At 38.4% G+C, this 17119-nt stretch overlaps 1 protein-coding gene across 1 annotated transcript in view; it reads left to right on the top strand.

The window, feature by feature from the left end:
* The first annotated feature begins 1980 nt into the window (after positions 1-1980).
* Positions 1981-17119, top strand: part of LOC149163256 (ARM repeat superfamily protein) — a 188381-nt gene continuing 173242 nt past the window's right edge. Inside the window, exons 1-2 of the mRNA XM_089431653.1 lie at positions 1981-2538; positions 5321-5453. Coding sequence (XP_089287779.1) covers positions 2264-2538; positions 5321-5453 — 408 coding nt within the window. The 5' untranslated portion in view covers positions 1981-2263. The remainder of the gene's footprint in view (positions 2539-5320; positions 5454-17119) is intronic.

The raw sequence follows: 17119 nt of genomic DNA, 5'->3' as shown, positions 1-17119 counted from the left end.
AAATTAAATGTTTTTCTGATTCCACAGCTCCAGACGTGCAAAATGTACATACCCGTTCTTCCCAAACTTCTTTAGGCCTTTTCCACCGTCCTGTTTCACACCAAAGTTGATGTGAGTTGGTCCTTATTTAAGTAATAAGAACCTTTGCCCTCCACGAAATGCTAGCTCCAATGAACTCTTTTTGTTGTAAATCACACGTAGGGTTGAATTTCTCAATGTAATATTTCTTCTTTCTACCCACCTCTTTTCCCCATACCTTTTTACGAAACTTCTCCATAACAAAATCCTTTAGCTCCTTGCTATTTGTGGGACATGCATTGAGGTAGATATTTCATTTTTGCATCCATGTGTAGTTTTGTTTCATCCATGTTTTCTTTCGTTGATGCCTTCATTGAAGATAACATTAGACCATCTACCTACTCTCATTTGTTCAATTCTTTTTAGGTATCTTATGAGCCGCACCATAGCAATTGCTTCAATGGAAGTTGAACCTGTTTCACTCAACATTATCTCATAAGGTACCAGACTTTTTATTTTGAACTTGCTCATGATCAAGCGTTTTTGGATTTTCTTAATTTGTTTCCATTTTGAGACGGGAGTGCTGCTAGCCCACAATTCACACCCATATAGCATCACTGGACAAACTAGGAGTCCAAAAAGCACTTTAATCGTTTTCCAATCCCATAACTTTACCTCTCTACATCTGTTTTGAAGAGCATATAATGCTTTCCACCCTCCTAAAATTCTCTTCTTTCTGCAGTCCTCCCAATTGATTTTGTTGTTGAAATCAATCCCAAGGTACTTGTATGCATTTACTTCTTCAAGAATGTTGTCTTCAAAGAAGAAAGTATGTTGGCTCTGCTTCCTTTTATTAGAAAAAATCATTATTTTGGTCTTGCTAGTATTGACTTGCATCTCCACTGCTCTACAAAAATGCTCAAGGGCATATAAGTGCATTTGCAATCCATGGGCCGATTTAGAAATCAATACAATATCATCAACATATAAAAGAAGCTTTATCACAAACTCCCCTAACTGAACACGATCTCCACCTTGCAAATTTAGCCACTGTTCCAATTTATCAATATATATACCAAAAAGAGTGGGGGATAGAGGGCAACCTTGTTGGACTCCAATGTCACTTCTAAAGCTTTCTGAAATACCCGCTGAGGTTCTAATTTTGACTTTCACTTCTTCATAAAGCCTATGGACAACGACTCTATAATGCACAGGAATTTCAAGTTCTTCCATTCTATGCCACAACTTATCCCTAGGGACTGTGTCAAATGCTTTTTTGAAGTCAACAAAGCAACAAAATACTTCTTCTTTGTCCTCCCAAACCTTTTCAACAATGTGTCTCAACGTGATGCCATGATCCACTGTAGAATGTTTCGGCCTAAAACCCGCTTGTCCTCTTGCCCTCTTTTCTTTTCCTTCCGCCCACTTGCGAATTTCGTCTTCTACCATGCTGCCGAAAAGCTTTGCAAACAAATGATTGATCATAATTGTTCTATAGTTGGATGGATTATTAATGTCTCCACTTTTAAAAAGGGGTATTGCTAGGCTAGTTGTCTAGTCTCTTGGGAATCCTTGCTAAATGATGTTGTTGAATATTTTCATGATGTGCGGTGCAAGAGCGTTCATTCCCCATTTTAAATACTCTGCTTGAAGTTCAACCAAGTCCTTTGCCTTTCCTGTTTTCAGCTTCTTAATTCCATTCTCCACCTCCTGTAATGTGAAGAGCTTTGAATTTGTGTTGATCCTAGGAGGGACTCCGCCTCATATCCTTTCTCATAAAATTGCCTTGCATATTCAAACCATTGATTTGCTGGTTCTCAATTAAAATAAATTAAATAAAATGGGATTACATGGACGTTAACCGTCTTTATGCACAACCTCAAAATCAAAATCACCTATTTTACCTACCATGAAGATGGGGCCATCAAAATCGACATAAAGATACTCGGCATGGTGGTGAGACATTCCGCTAATCGGGTGTCGATGAAGCGGGGGCTAGTCAAACGGGTTCCTAGCTAAAACTTCATGACAATTGAATGATGGTCGGGTGGGTGCCATGAACGTGTCTGAGTTGAGTTGGAAACAACTAGCCGTAACCTGTAATCTAAAGCAGAGCAAAAGCGCTTAGAAAATGATACATACGCCCTTTTTTCATATGGTTTAAACCATTTTTTGGTTTTTCTTAGCCAGGGACAAGTGGAGTATAGTAGTAGAGTAGGGTTGAGGGCATTTGCAGGCTGCAGCCATGTCTCAGTCACTGGAGCTGCTGCTGATACAGTTTTTGATGCCCGACAACGATGCGAGGAGGCAGGCAGAGGAGCAGATTAAGCGTTTGGCCAAGGATCCTCAAGTGGTGCCTGCTCTCCTCCAGCATATGCGAACTGCCAAGTCGGCCAATGTGAGGCAGCTCTCAGCCGTCCTACTTCGAAAGAAAGTCACCGGACACTGGATGAAGCTCTCTCCTCAAGTCCGAGATTCTGTCAAGTCGGCCTTGATCGAAAGCATTACCGTCGAACACAGGTCAGACCTATTTACTTAGCGTTATACTAAACTTGCTTTTTAATGTTTGTGAAAACTCGAAACCACATCCATATGTACATGGATCCTTAACCGAAATACCAAACAGGGGTTTTCGTCAAGATGCCCACTGTCATTAGTGTGTTCAGAGGTTTTTATGGTTCTTTTATTCATCGAGTGTGCTCCCTGTTGTCCCTGCCCTTGATTGAACTGTTCCAATTTGTGGATTGAATCCAATCCGGGGTCTTCGCAAAGACACCCATTATCATTAGTTTTTCTTAGATTTTTAACATCCGATGCGCTCACTGTTCCTGCACGTAATTGAGCTGCTCTGATTTGTGCATTGAATACCAGTTATGTATATTATATTCAGGACCAAATTGACATGGCAGGACCTTAACCAGAAGAATTAACCAGTCAGGACCAACCCTTTATGTTAGAAGGGTTAATCAGGACCTGAATCAACCATTCAGGACCAGCTATTTATGTTAATAAGGGTTGATCGGGACCTTACTGGGTTGATTTTTCTGGACTTGATGAAACCTTTATTGCTGGCTCTGATATGTAATTTCTGCTTTTAAGTTTGTTAAGTTTCTTTACCGTTCCCTGCAAACACTCTGCTTTATAATAAAGAAGAAACACAAGAAGCTGGGATAACGATAGCCCATCCTACCCAAGTGAGTCACATCGCTGACTTCGTTTTGGATTGCGCTTGAAAGTGAAACTGTCATTCTTTGCCAAAAAGATAAAATAGTATCACTGATTGCTTTCAACCGTAGGTTTTGCCTTTACTCAGTTGTGCCAGACAGCGTGATATGGTATTCCATCCAACACTGTAAGAGCTATATCAAACATTATATTAGAAAATGATCCAGATGTTCTCTCGACGATTTTTAGAATAGACTTAGTAATTGATAGGCAAACTTTGCATTGGATACTGGATCAGTTCAACAGTTGTTTCAATGTGGAAATTTGCCCAACCTGTGGAAACTTCCAACAAGCATGTTCGACCAAACAAACAGAGAATTGGAGATTACACTGTTAAAAGGTCTCCTTCACAGTGTATATGCGAAACATACATTCATAATGTGGTAGAAGACGAGAACATATATTACCCCGATAATCAAGCTTTGACATATCCAATGCAACCATAAAATTGCCGAAGATAACAACAGGCTCCGCATGTTCTGAAAATTCACAACAAAAATTTTAAACCATTGGTTTAAGATTCTGAAAATAGGTTGGTATATTACTTTGTTAGAGTATGAAAACAATTTGATTAAAAGACAATGTGAAAACTGTTGAAGTATTGTCTTTGATGCCAAAGGGACCTATGCTATGATCAAGAACAAACCAGGGAGTATTGAACCGCTGACTCGATATCCCTCAACTTCCAGCACTGTCAATATTTGCGTTGAAGACATTTCATGGCTTTTCCCATTTGTGGATGGTCATTCACCACTAGGTATCCATAGCATGAAGATTGTGACATTAAATGGCTTATAAATGATGTCATCGATCCCACCTCCCTGAAGTTGCAGTGTGAATGAGAATATGAAATCTATCTCCTTGTCTAAGTTGGTTACTTAAACAAATGCTGGAAATTCACTGTTTGAATGTTGAGTGGTTTGTCATTGATGTCAAAGCAAGGGAAGCAAGGACCAGGTTTGTCATTGATCCAGACTTGAAAGGTTCACTGGCAGCCTTTCTAAAGTAAAGTTCATTCACCCAATTGGTTCTGTTCATATACAACACATACCTTACATAATATAGCAATATTGAAAGAATACACCATTGAGCTGTTATGCATGAGGATGAGGGTGCTGGCCTTGTTCTAACTTTTTGTGATGAGTGTTGAAACTTGATCCTTATTTGATTGAGACCTATTGTTATGCCCTTCTTATCAGCATTTGAATGTTGTTTTTTTGAACTGATTTGCATGGGGATAAGTGTTGACCTTATCTTGATTTAGGTGTTATTGTCATCCCCCAAAACATCCCTGTTTATGCATTATATCAGCAGTATTTTTCTGTGCCTAAACTTGCATGCAAATAAGAGATGAGGGCACTGTCTCGTGGTATAAATTTAGCATTGTAATAAAGTGAAGAGGAATCACTATAGCTGTTTTTTTTTTCCTTTGAGAATAGGTTATGGATAAAGGGTTGCCATCTGAAGAATAAATTTGTTGCTGTTCAACACCTTTGCATGTAGACTTATTACAGCTCAAAGGGGTGATTGTTAAAGGTTATGTCGGTTTTAACAACTATAATGCACAGGTCGGTTTTAATAAATATAATGCACAAGTTGGCCTACACGCTCATGTCAGCCCTCCACCCCAACCGTCATGTCTTTTCACATGGTCGAACAAGTATATATAGGGGCTAGACCTTTTCATTTGAGCATCGAATTCAAGGAAGAAGATCTGAATCTAAGGAAAAGGTTCTGAGTTAATTTTCTACTTAAATGGCACGATGGTTATGCTACTTTACCATCTGTCAACCAGAAATAGCTACATATCAAGTTTCAACCTTATCTATGATTTATCTGTGAAAATATGAGACAGCACATTCTTGAAGAACTAACTTTTACCTCCACTAACACGATGAAAATAACTGTTTTGTTTTTTGGGAACACTACTTATATCAGAAAACAAAAGTTTATATTATTTATTTTTTTGTAATTATATCTATCTATCTATCTATATATATATATATATATATATAGTTTTCTCTAGAATATATTGCTCCAGTATATTTAACTGAATATTGTTTTGATGTTTTTTCAGCCCACCAGTCAGAAGAGCTAGTGCGAATGTTGTAAGTGTGGTTGCTAAGTATGCAGTTCCAGCGGGAGAGTGGCCAGAGCTGCTGCCTTTTTTATTTCAGTGCAGTCAAAGTGTTCAGGAGGATCATCGAGAAGTAAGCTTGGTGCTTCAATGTTTGATCTGATTTCAATCTCTCAGAGTATATGAGTTGGAGGCGTTTTCTATGTTTTGCACATATTAATTTAGATTCTAGAATCCACATCAATGAATTGCCTGTTTTCTCTTGAAGTAGAAAGAACGTATAGGCTAATTGTATCCTTGTAAAAATAGTTTTAATTCAATTGAAATTAGTTGATTCTGTCATAATTCTTGCAGCAAGTGCTAATTATGATGTGCATTTTGTTGTTTTACCAGCCATCTTTTTTGTTTTTGTTTGTTTTTTGTTTTTTTCTTTTCGTTTAATTTTTTGGTTAAATATTTCTTCCTAAATCTTTTTTTTTTTGTTTACATGGTGGTTCACGGAAACTGAGTGGCCACTACATCCACAAGAAAATCCAGATAGATCAACTTGAAAGGATCTACCTGCTGGCCAAATGAGCAAGGCCTAACCCCAAGGGCATTGAGGATATTTGACCTCGTGACCTCCTGGTAGGCGAGGTACTTAGCAATGGGAACTTGACCAACTGAGCTATCCATTGGGGCTTTTTTTTTTCCAACCGTGGTTCACAATCATCGAGTGACCACTACATCCACGGGTAATAATCCAGGTAGATCCGCTCGAAGGTATCTTACTATCTACCCATCAGCTTATCTAGTTGGGCCTAACCCCAAGGGCGTCGAGGAGATTTGACCCCATGACCTCCCAATTGGAAAGGTACTTAGCAACGAGAACTCGACCAAGTGAGCTATCCCTTGAGGCTTGTCCTTTTACCATCTCTCATAGGGTGATGTGCGATCTTTATAACTATGATGATTTGTGATTGTATGTGTTGGTAATTGGATTTCAATGACCATGTTAATATGTAGATTGGAGAATATGTTGTTTATAGGATGGCCATCTTGTATCAACATTGCGCTTATTCTGAAACCTAAAGCGTCACACTCGACTACAAAAGGTTTTGAAAAATCTGTAGATGCTAATATAGGTGTGGTGGGCATATTTCCTTTTAATATTTCAAAACATCTTTCTACTTTATCATCCAATTGGAATGAGTTCTTTTAAAAAAGTATTGTTAGGGGAAGAGTTATGTGAGTGTAATTCCAAATAAACCTTCAATAGTATCCCTTCAAACCCAAAAATCCCCTTAACTTGGAAATATTAGTTGGCTTGGGCCACTTTGTAGTTGCCTTAATTTTGTTGGGATCTACCTTCACCCTTTCACATGATATCACATGTCTCAGATACATGGTTGCTTGGGAGCGAGAGCGGAAGTGGGAAGCAGGAGCAGGGAGCAACATTTTCAAAAGCTCCCAGGTCGGGAGCAATTTTGGGAGCGAATGTTACGAACAAAGTTAGTATACGCAACGAAATACTCAGAAGATCTGGTATAAAAGAATGTCCATCATGGGACAAATAATATATTATATAAGAATATTTGAATACAAATGAGATGATTACAAATGAGGGTGAGTGCGAGGGCTTGGTTATATACCTAAGCAGGTACCCCTTCACAAATGGTCATGTCCTTAGACGCATGCCTCTTAAATACTAATCACTAATTAATTGATCATTATTACAATTATTGTCATTATATATATCTATATATATATATCATTCATAACATTGGCTTCCTCTTCAAAAAGATTTGTCCTCAAATCTTATTGTTGACAAGGCATTTCATCTGTTCTTTGTCTTGTTAATCTATTTGTATCTCTTGGAATCCTTCAATTTTTCATCTTCGTTGATACAAGATAATAAGATCCTCTAAGTGATAAACAAAATAGTTGATCTGAGAAGGGATCTGACCATCCTAAATCAATCTTCTGTGGAATCTTGCAGTTACTTGATACTTTAGATGAATTTTTATCATAAGACTGAATTGTAGTGACAACGATATTCTTTGGAATATAAGTCACTTGTTTTTGATTTGAGTGATATGGATTTGCAGACTGATTGAGGTGTCTACTCTTGTGATTCAGATGTCAGTAAGGAGTTCTTATGATTTGATCTTCCCTTAACCAGGTTGTAGCGATTTCTTAGTTTACTGGAGGTATCTAATTCTCTTTAGGTACAAAAATCGCTTGTTTAATCATTGGATCTTCGTCTAATATTTCTATTGTTTGAACTGCAACATTTGAATATGCCTTCACTTCGATTGGAATTGGAATTGGATTTGGATTTGTTTGAACTATGAGATTAATGGGATTTGTGTTTGTTCTGAATAATATATATATATATATATATATATATATATATATATAATGATGGTAATTGTAATAATGATTAATTAATTAGTGATTAGTATTGAAGAAGCATGTGTCTAAGAACATGACCATTTGTGAAGGGGTATCGGCCTAGGTATATAAGCAGGCCCTCACCCTCATTTGTAATCATCTCCTTTGTATACAAATATTCTTATATAATATATTATCTGTCCTGTGATGGACATTCTTATATACACAGATATTCTGAGTATTCCACTACGTATACGAACTTTGTTAGTAACATTGGTATTAGAGCCACGTTCTTCGATCCAGGCCTTTGGCCATTAAAGTCTCTGTAAACTTCGTTGTCGTTGCCATTAAAGCATTTCGCTACATAGCTTTGGAGTCACCCCGTTTCGCTAGAGTCGACATTTAGGCCTTTGGCTATAAATAAATAATTAATTTCAAAAAAAGGAAAAAGAAGGCATTTGGTCATTAAAATTAAAAGAAGAAAAAATTATATAACAAAAAAAAATTATAAAAAAAAAGATTGATTTTTTTTTTTGTAATAAAAATAAAAAGGAAAGAAAACAGATTTTATATAATATATATTTTTATATATTTTGATGCATATATGTCAACAAAAACATGTAGAATGATGAATCAGTGATGAAAAACATAAAAACATGTATTAAACCATATAACATCATTCATTTAGTGGTTATAATCTTCATCAACCACAGGTCCACGAATTACAAGTTCTCATTTATATAGCATGAAGGGTGCACATAACCAAAATAACATGAAGTGCAATCCATCTCTGAACTGAAAATACATCAACAAATAGGCTCTAGATGACCTTGTTACCGCTCAAACTAGTAGGGGTCCTAGGAGGGGTTCCTATAGAGCAACTACTAGGTCGAGGGCAACAAAGGAGTGATAGCCCACTGTCACCTCAACTAAGGCTCCCTGCTCTTTACAGGCTTTCATCAATGCGAGGAGTCTCGGTATATGAGGAATCACGAGAATATATGATCAATGATAAGATAAGGAAGTGATTCCTAGGCCTATTCACAAGAGAGACTCAACTAAATGGGTTGCCTGCTTTAGAAGCAAGGTGATGGGCTCTCTAGGAAGGGCTAAGAGGGCCTTTGAGGATAGGGTTTGAGAGTATGCTTTGTCAAGGTAGCCTGTTAAAATTGGCAACTAGGGCCAAACTCCATGTGGGTCATCTTATTAATGGCATCTGGTATTTTTCTTGGATCCCTCTCATCAAGAGGTGTAGGATTGATCTAAAGATATTCCGATTCCGATAAGTATTCATGGAGATATGAATTTATTTGTGTTATGGGACAATTTGTCAAGGTTGGTCAGCAACCAAATAAACCCCACATGTGCTCAACGTTTTAGTATAAATAGAGGTGCCTTGAAAGTCATTTGGACACACACACACTTGGGATCTCTTCCTCTCTACTTGTCTTTGGGTTTTGGTAGGAGGAGAGATCCTAAGGGATAACGCTGCCCTAATGAAGAAGGCTCTACGCAGTCCTAGGAGGAGACACCTCTACGCAGTCAAGAAGGGTTCTATACGTTGTCTTAATGGAGATAAGATGCCCTAGCCGCAGTCCAATCTAGGAGCTCAAGTTGTTGTTCAAGTGTGCCCTAATCAGCTGTCAAGGAAGGGCTAATGCTGCCCTATACACAGTCCTAATGGGAGGTAGATCTTGCCTTACCTTAGCCGCAGTAAGGAAGAGTCTTAGCCGCAGGTAAGGGAGAGATTTGGCCGCAGTTAAAGGAGAGCTCTAGCAGCGTTAAGGAGGAGATATATCCACAGTCTTAAAGGTGCCCTAGCCGCAGTCTAAGGAGGCCTAACGAGCAGCAAGTAAAGGCCCTAATCTGCAGTCCAATCAAGGATACCTAGCTGCTGTTTTATCTACAATACGCAACCCTAATCAACAACACAAGGCCTATGTGTGCTGTAGGTGACAACATGTTAAATAAAACGGTTACAAGGCATGAGTTAAGGACTGGGAATTCGCTGTCATAAAGAAGAAGCAGTGCATTGTAGAAGTCTGCTCTCTAGGCCGAGTTTGTTGGGCAGTAGGCCTAGTTTAGGAGTGCAAGATCAGAACCTTAATCTGAGTTCTGGATGGATAGTTTATGTGGGCAACTATCTTCAGTATGACTGTGTTGTATGTTATCTAGTGAACACATGACAATGACATCTTCAGTCTGATGTATGGCATGTCAGATATATATACATGCTGTAGTAAATGGAGGACAGTCTTGTGGAAGGCAGAGACAACCTTCCCTTAGAGGACAATTGCAGACAAATCTGGGCAGACATTGTGACTGTTAGTTGACTGCACTTTGGGTTTGTTGAAGGAGTCTAGCTGCTCTGCTAGGCTGTAAGCCATAGCAAGAAGCTAAGACTGGTGAGTGTAAATGATTGCAACATATTGGATGCAGTGATGGATGCAACATGATGAGTGTAGCATTGGGTGCAGATCAGTGATGAGAGCAACCCAATGATTGGAAGCAGCGCAGTGATAGGGGCAGCAGTATGAAGTGTACACCATGGTCATTAGGTCCAACACTGTGATGATGGGTGCAGCATGATGACGAGATGTAACACGATGATAGGTGAAGGAGTCACCTTGGAGAATCAGTTGAAGCAACTTGTCTTCAATTGATCTCATGGATCATCTTCTTATAGATGATCTATGCTCTTATCTAGATAAGTCAAAGTGTTGACTTCTGTTGTAAATGTACTATCTCTCTCTGCTGAACTATTGAAGAACATATAAGAAGAATTGATCAAAGGTTTCCCCACATTGGGGTTTGTTCCTGGCTAGCGCCACATCTTGTGTCCTCTTGTCTTGGCTTGTCTTCTGCGATTTATGTTTATGTTCTATCGACAGTTTACTTTAATGCTAATGTGATTGCTAATCTGGAAAAGATATTGAGCTAACTGTGAAAATTGAGATAAATTGCTCTAAGCATAGAACATACCTAAACTTAACATAGCCCCTAGTCTCAATTTTCAAAAGGCCTTATGGATGCTCAACTTCTAAGTGATCTTTGTGGTATTGGAGTCAACAAGTTGCGGGACCACAAAGGAGCAAGTGGACCCAAAATTAAGTGAAGGATATGGAGTTGATCAATTGAAGATGTGCTTGACCTAGTTGGGAAAAGGAAGAGGATCAAAGAAAGAATCTTCTTTTGATGATTTAATGCTATGATCTCAATGAGGTCACTAGCCAATGGGAAACCAAGGGCAATAATCGGTCTTTGAGCTAGAGATTGCGATATCTCAAGATCCCACCTTCGGAATCTCGTGAAATTTGGAGGGCTTCTTGAGGACACACTAGCGCAGTTGTGGGCAAGAGATCAAATTCATTTATTGGCTAAATCGTGAGAAAAGTGATTCCGTAGGTGACTTATGGAGGCTAGACCTAGAAAATAAGGGCAGGTTAGAGGAATTCTCTTTGAAAATGATCACCTATGGAAGGATCAATGCCTAATCCTTTGGGGAATATGGAGTCAAGATGAAATTTGTGATTTAGAGGAACTTCACCCAATCAAGGAGCCTCCTAGACAATTTCGCATGGCAATAAGGGCATGAGAGCAACTGCTAGAAGATTTTATACTTCAATGTGCAATAATCGATGACTTATCAAGATGTATTCAATGGAAACAATCTCTAGAATATTCACCCCTTTACACATGATACACAAGATGATGCAAGGCTATAAAGACTAAATTTCCACAATTTCGCATAAGGAAAGCAGTAAATTTTAGATCTAGTATAGCGAAAATCCCAAGAACATTAATATGACAAAGTAAATAACGAGAATAAGCATGAAAAGAGTACTTGCGTGTGCAAAAGAGTATATCCAATCATCATATTATGCCAATTATGAAGCTCCGAGACAAGAGAGAGATATCCAAACATCAAAATTCATCCATTACATCCAAAATTGTCCTCCAAAAGGAATTCCCCTTGAGGTGGGGCAGTTCATCGCCCACTAGGGGTTGTGGTATTCATGGGTTACTTAGTCATGGAGAGGGCTCATCTAGGGCCAATAGGAACTGGGCTGATGGCCATTGATAGGGGGTAGAACTCATGTTTGGCTTTTGCCCATGTGCTAAATTTGTGTGTCATGACCATCTTTTGCATTTTGTGGTACATTTCTTGTTGAGAGTGGCCAAATTATGCTTTTTATTTTCTTTTTAGCTACATCAACATTTGGGGCATCGTTTGAGGCCCAACCCAAGGTGTGGACAAGGGGAGGGGGAAGCTAACCCTATGTGGACCTAGATGGGAAGAAAGACGAATAGGGTTAAAATGAGTGGAAGGGGAGTAATGTAGGTGGTATCAAGAAGTGGGACCACGCAAGCAAAATTAGGATTTCCCATGTGGTGCCATCCCTAAAGCTAATGGCTAGTAAAGGAGATCCCACGGGACTAGGATACAAGGGTAGCCACGAAATTGGGCAATGGAGACAAGAATACAGACCTAACCCACTCTTTCCTCCAAATACCCCCACCAATTCATGCCCAAAAGTGCCCATGATAGCTAAGAAAAATTACTCAACTATACCAATGAAAAGCCATACCTTTGGGGTCGGGAGGCCCACCTTCAAACATACATTCATAACAGATGGGCGAGGGACCACATGGCTGGCTCAGGTGGTGGAGAAAATTACACATCGAGCTATCTAGGGGCTGTTGGCTGAGGACCATCTAGGAGAATTTTTTTCTCCCATGCATACTACCCGCAGGTGGTGGGTAACATGCCTCTAACATACAAAAAAATCATGCTACAACAAATACCAACATATCATTAAAATCACTCCCTATCTTGGGATTTTTGTCGTTAATGTCACCCTCTAAGCATTAACGTAAGATAGAAAAAATGTAGTATGTCAAGTCAAGATTTTGCTTGAGTGATGGGTGCTTAACATCAAGGTACATAGAGGGCCTGGTGCTCTTGATTAAATACGAGTTCAATACCCTAGTACATGACAAAATCAAATGGAAACATTGCAATTCCCCAATCCTAGAATCTTGAAAAACTGATAAGTCTGCTAGATTTTTAGTGAGATCTAAAATTCTACTTTTTCCATATGAAATCCAATGAGGTCGGAACCACTCTCAAACATCATGAGTCATTTCATGTTAATGTTAAAGATTTAATTAAAATGATAAAAATGAAAGATAAAGGAGAATGTTACTTTTACCATGAATTGCATGTGAATACTAGGGCCATAGGCTTGAATATTAGGCTGCCCCAATAAAAACTCTTGTTTTTGTGAAAAAAATTGCATTTGGAACATCTTTGTGTTTTTTTTTTAAGCGAAGAAAGCCATGGAGCGAATTTTTTTGTTCCCAATGTGCTCCCGCTTGGAGCGCGCTTTGAGAGTGAATTTGAGGGGGGGAGCGCTCCCCTGCAACCTTGTTTAGATAGTCTACTTCTTCTTTTCCCAATGTACATTTTGTCCTCTTTGTATAAAATTGGTTCTCTTCTAAAAGAGAGATAACTCATTCGAAGTGCTTCAGATGTTCATCCCATATTTTACAATATACAAGAATGTCATCAAAGGAAATTAACACAAACTTCCTTTGGTAGGGTCAAAACACTTCATTCATGGTTGCTTGGAAGGTGGCTGGAGAATTAGTTAACCCAAAGGGCATCACTTTGAATTTGTATTGACATTCATGAGTTTGGAAACCAGTTTTTGCCACATCATCTAACCTTACTTTGATTTGGTAGTATCTCCATCGAAAGTCTAGCTTGGGAAAATACTTAACTCAACGAAGTTCATCCAACATTTCATTTATGAAAGGAAGAGGAAATTTGTTTTTCATTGTTATCTTATTCATCCTAGTGTTTGTAGCCATTGGACTCTTTAGACCACATTCACTTCTCCCAGAAGTACAATGTAAAATTGGGATTCTAAATTGTAGTTGTCAATCTAAAATTAAATTTGTGGCATTTTTCCACACCTTTGTTTCTTTTTTCCATCTACAACTGCGACCTTCATATTGGGCATCAGGTATACGAAAAGATATAATCTCTTTGCAAGATATGTGTCAACAAAATTACGAGTACTTCTAGTGTCTATGAGGACCATTACATTCCTCTTTTTGATGTGCCCTTTTAATTTTAATGTCTGTGGTTGGACTATTCATGTTATCGCTGATAATGATATTTGGTGGTGCATTCTCATTATTGTTGTGAACATATATGTATGTATGTACACCAACTAATAAATAATAATAATAATTTTTATTATTAATAAGTATAGTTAATAATTATGAAAGGACATGGTTGTTTATGAAAGGGCATCCCACCTAGGTATATATGTGAGGCCCTCATTTGTAATCGAATCATATCGTTATTCTCATACATTATTATACATATTATTATTTATCCAAATAGATATATTTATATTCCAAATCTTTTGGACATTCTAACCTGGGAGCCAGGTTTGGCTATCACATTTGGTATTAGAGCTTTGTTGTCTGATCCGGCCTTTGGCCATGAGATCCATGGTCAAAATATTGTTTCCCTTGGCAAACCTCCAATTTTCCAGAGATCTCTGATTTCTTCAGGTCTTTGACCACAATCGAGCTGTTTGGCCACTAACAAGTTTCGAAATTTAGTGAAAGAAGATTATTTTGTTGCAATTTTCAGGGAAAAAAATATATCCATTCTATTACCATCTGTCCCATTTTCGGCATTTTGTCTGCTGTACTAGCGAACTGGCCGCCACAGTACAGCAAATGTTCATAGTCACTACAAAATTGGTGGCACTACACATCCATTTTTTAATTTCATACAAACTCATACATGATCTCAGTTGTCATGCATTGCCACCATTTAAATTTTTTTGATGTGCTGTTCTTCTTGTTGATCCATATTTTACTATCGTTATACAATTGTTACAATTGTTTTCCACTATACATTTTGGTGCATCCACCCATTGTACATCCACTCATTCAACAATCACCACCCAACTATCGTATATTCGCTCGTCTGTTTTCCGTATAGGCCACTGTCCACACAATTGTCCGATCATTTAGGCCGTCGTTGCAATCCCCCTACAATCTATGCCATTTCACTCGTTTGCATGATTGATACCTCAATCTGGCCTGTACAGTACAAAAAATGTCAAATGTTCAATTCGGTCCACGCTGATTCGTATGTTCACATCTGTACATGTGCCGCCATCATCAATGATTAATTACTTTAATAAAAAGGGGCCTATATTTGTTGATTGGAGTAAAGAAGAACTGTTCTGCTCGTCTAAGTGCAAAGACGTAAGATACCCCCTTGGAATATCTCAAATTTTCCCGCAAATATTTCTGAGTTTTGTTGAGTTTGTCAGTGGGGAGTTTTGTCAAATAGTTATATCACATAACCAAGATTCCAATAAGATGGGTACCACGACCCACAAATATAGGCAGAACTCATGTGGCCAAAGACTGATTGGACAGTGAACTCGCTCAACCAGGATAAGGAAGAACTTGGCTTCAAGAAACTAACAAAACTCAACCTCTTTCGGTGAAGATATTCAACCCAAAAATGGACAGTGGAACTTGACCTCATATATCAGCTCTGCTCCTTAGAATGGACAACAAGGGACTTGACTTCTTTATGCAACTTGGCCTGCAACAAGAGAGAAATATCTCAACCTCCTTTTATCATTGATACCCAACTTCTCGAATAGCTCAACTCGACCAGCAAAAGAAATGGGATTCGACCCTCAACAAGGAAGTCAAACTTGGCCAACAAACTCAGTATAAACTCAGTGCTGTGGAATGATATATCTTAGCCCTCCTTAGTTGACAAACTCAACTAGCAAGGAGAAAGGGTTTCAACCTCTAGCACTAGCTCAGATTTTGGCCCCTAATCACTAAGATATCTTGGTCTGCAAATAGATTATAGAATACACAATAACAGAATGTAAAATCAACTGATAACACCATTATAACTTACTCCTTTTTGCTAATGCCTTTATCTACTCAAACAATGAAGCCCAATGACGAAATCTGAGTGATTGCGCCCCAACACTAGCCAGGGTGTATAGTTTCAACAATGAAATCAACAACCAGAATGAGGGTTTCCAAAAACCCTTGTCTCTTTCTCAAGAGTTGTCCAAAATTCTCTTACTCAAGCGAACAATTGCAAGAATGACGAGAAACTTCTCATTTACTCTTTTTATAACTCATTCACCACTTTTGCCACCTTTTCACCCTAGTCACTTTAGTGGGTTTTCTCACTTTATAATTTAAACGTGACTTTTCATTAGCCTAGGACCCATGTCCCCCTTTTTATCATTTTAGCTTTTGTAATGTTTTCTCTTTGGCAAATTGTGTTACCTTCATTAATGTTTCCTGTCCTATCCTACTAAAACCTTATTAGGCTAGCAAATCCCTCTCCTTATGTCTCCTAAGCGGATGGGGACATTACATAAGACTAGCAGAAGAACACAAAAGACTGCCACTTTAGTAGAATATTAATTTATTTAACTATTTCCTAGTTAGACTCAGGAAAAAGAAAAAGTTTCTAAGTTAACTTATGATTTAATCTCATCAGCCATTGAGAAGGAGATTAGGGTTGAGATGGAAATTATAGGAAGAGATAGAGCGAGTTTGTGGCAAGTCAGTTGAGCACAAGCAGGTGTGAGAGCGTAGTGAAGGAAGAGTCGATAGTTCAACAGTTCACAGAGGTTCAACTTGTAGAAGAGATTTAGATCAAGTAAAGGCCGAATTGCCTTAGCCCCGAGATTAGTTGTACGGCTCTAGTTCGCATGTGTATGCCGGAGGAGAGAATTTGTGCCCACATGTGCGAGTAGACAAGCAAATTTGCATGACCTTTTAGCAGATAAAGGAGGTAATGATTAGATTGATTTACTTGGAGGATTGATCAATTGTATTTCTGTGATAAATTAGGTGGTTTTTCCCTTGTTTTAATTCTCAGAAGAAAATCTTTTGCTCTAGAAGAATAATAAAACACACACAACATTGCAGATTTTGCCTAGAGTTGTGGTTTCCTAGGTATATCTTGTGTTTTATGGTTTGATGTGTTTGTTTTCTGATTTATTTTCCGCTGTGCATATTGTTGGACACCTAATCCTCTAAGGGTTGGTGTGGAAGCTGAACAGCCAAAGGGAGTCCAAGGGACCACTTGGAATATGAAACCAAGGGTCATTCCTATGTATTATAAATATGTATCATTGTGAATAAGAAAAGCAATCTAATGTTTATCTTTCATATTGCCTCCACCATGTATGTGTTTAACATGGTATCAAAGTGGGCGATATCCTGTCTTGCTCATATTTTAGCCACTTGTTTTATGGCCTTTCTTTGCAGGTCAGTTCTGCCATCAATTCTGCATTTCATGAATGTTTTCTCAGCTAAATTCTAGCTGCAATCTCTGCCGACAAT

Source organism: Pinus tabuliformis, chromosome 5_1, assembly GCF_031772625.1.
Source record: "Pinus tabuliformis cultivar Carrire ecotype Pingquan chromosome 5_1, CPIR1, whole genome shotgun sequence".
NCBI classification, from domain to species: domain Eukaryota; kingdom Viridiplantae; phylum Streptophyta; class Pinopsida; order Pinales; family Pinaceae; genus Pinus; species Pinus tabuliformis.
The sequence above is the reverse complement of the archived record's forward strand: the minus strand, read 5'-3'. Positions and strand labels throughout refer to the sequence as shown.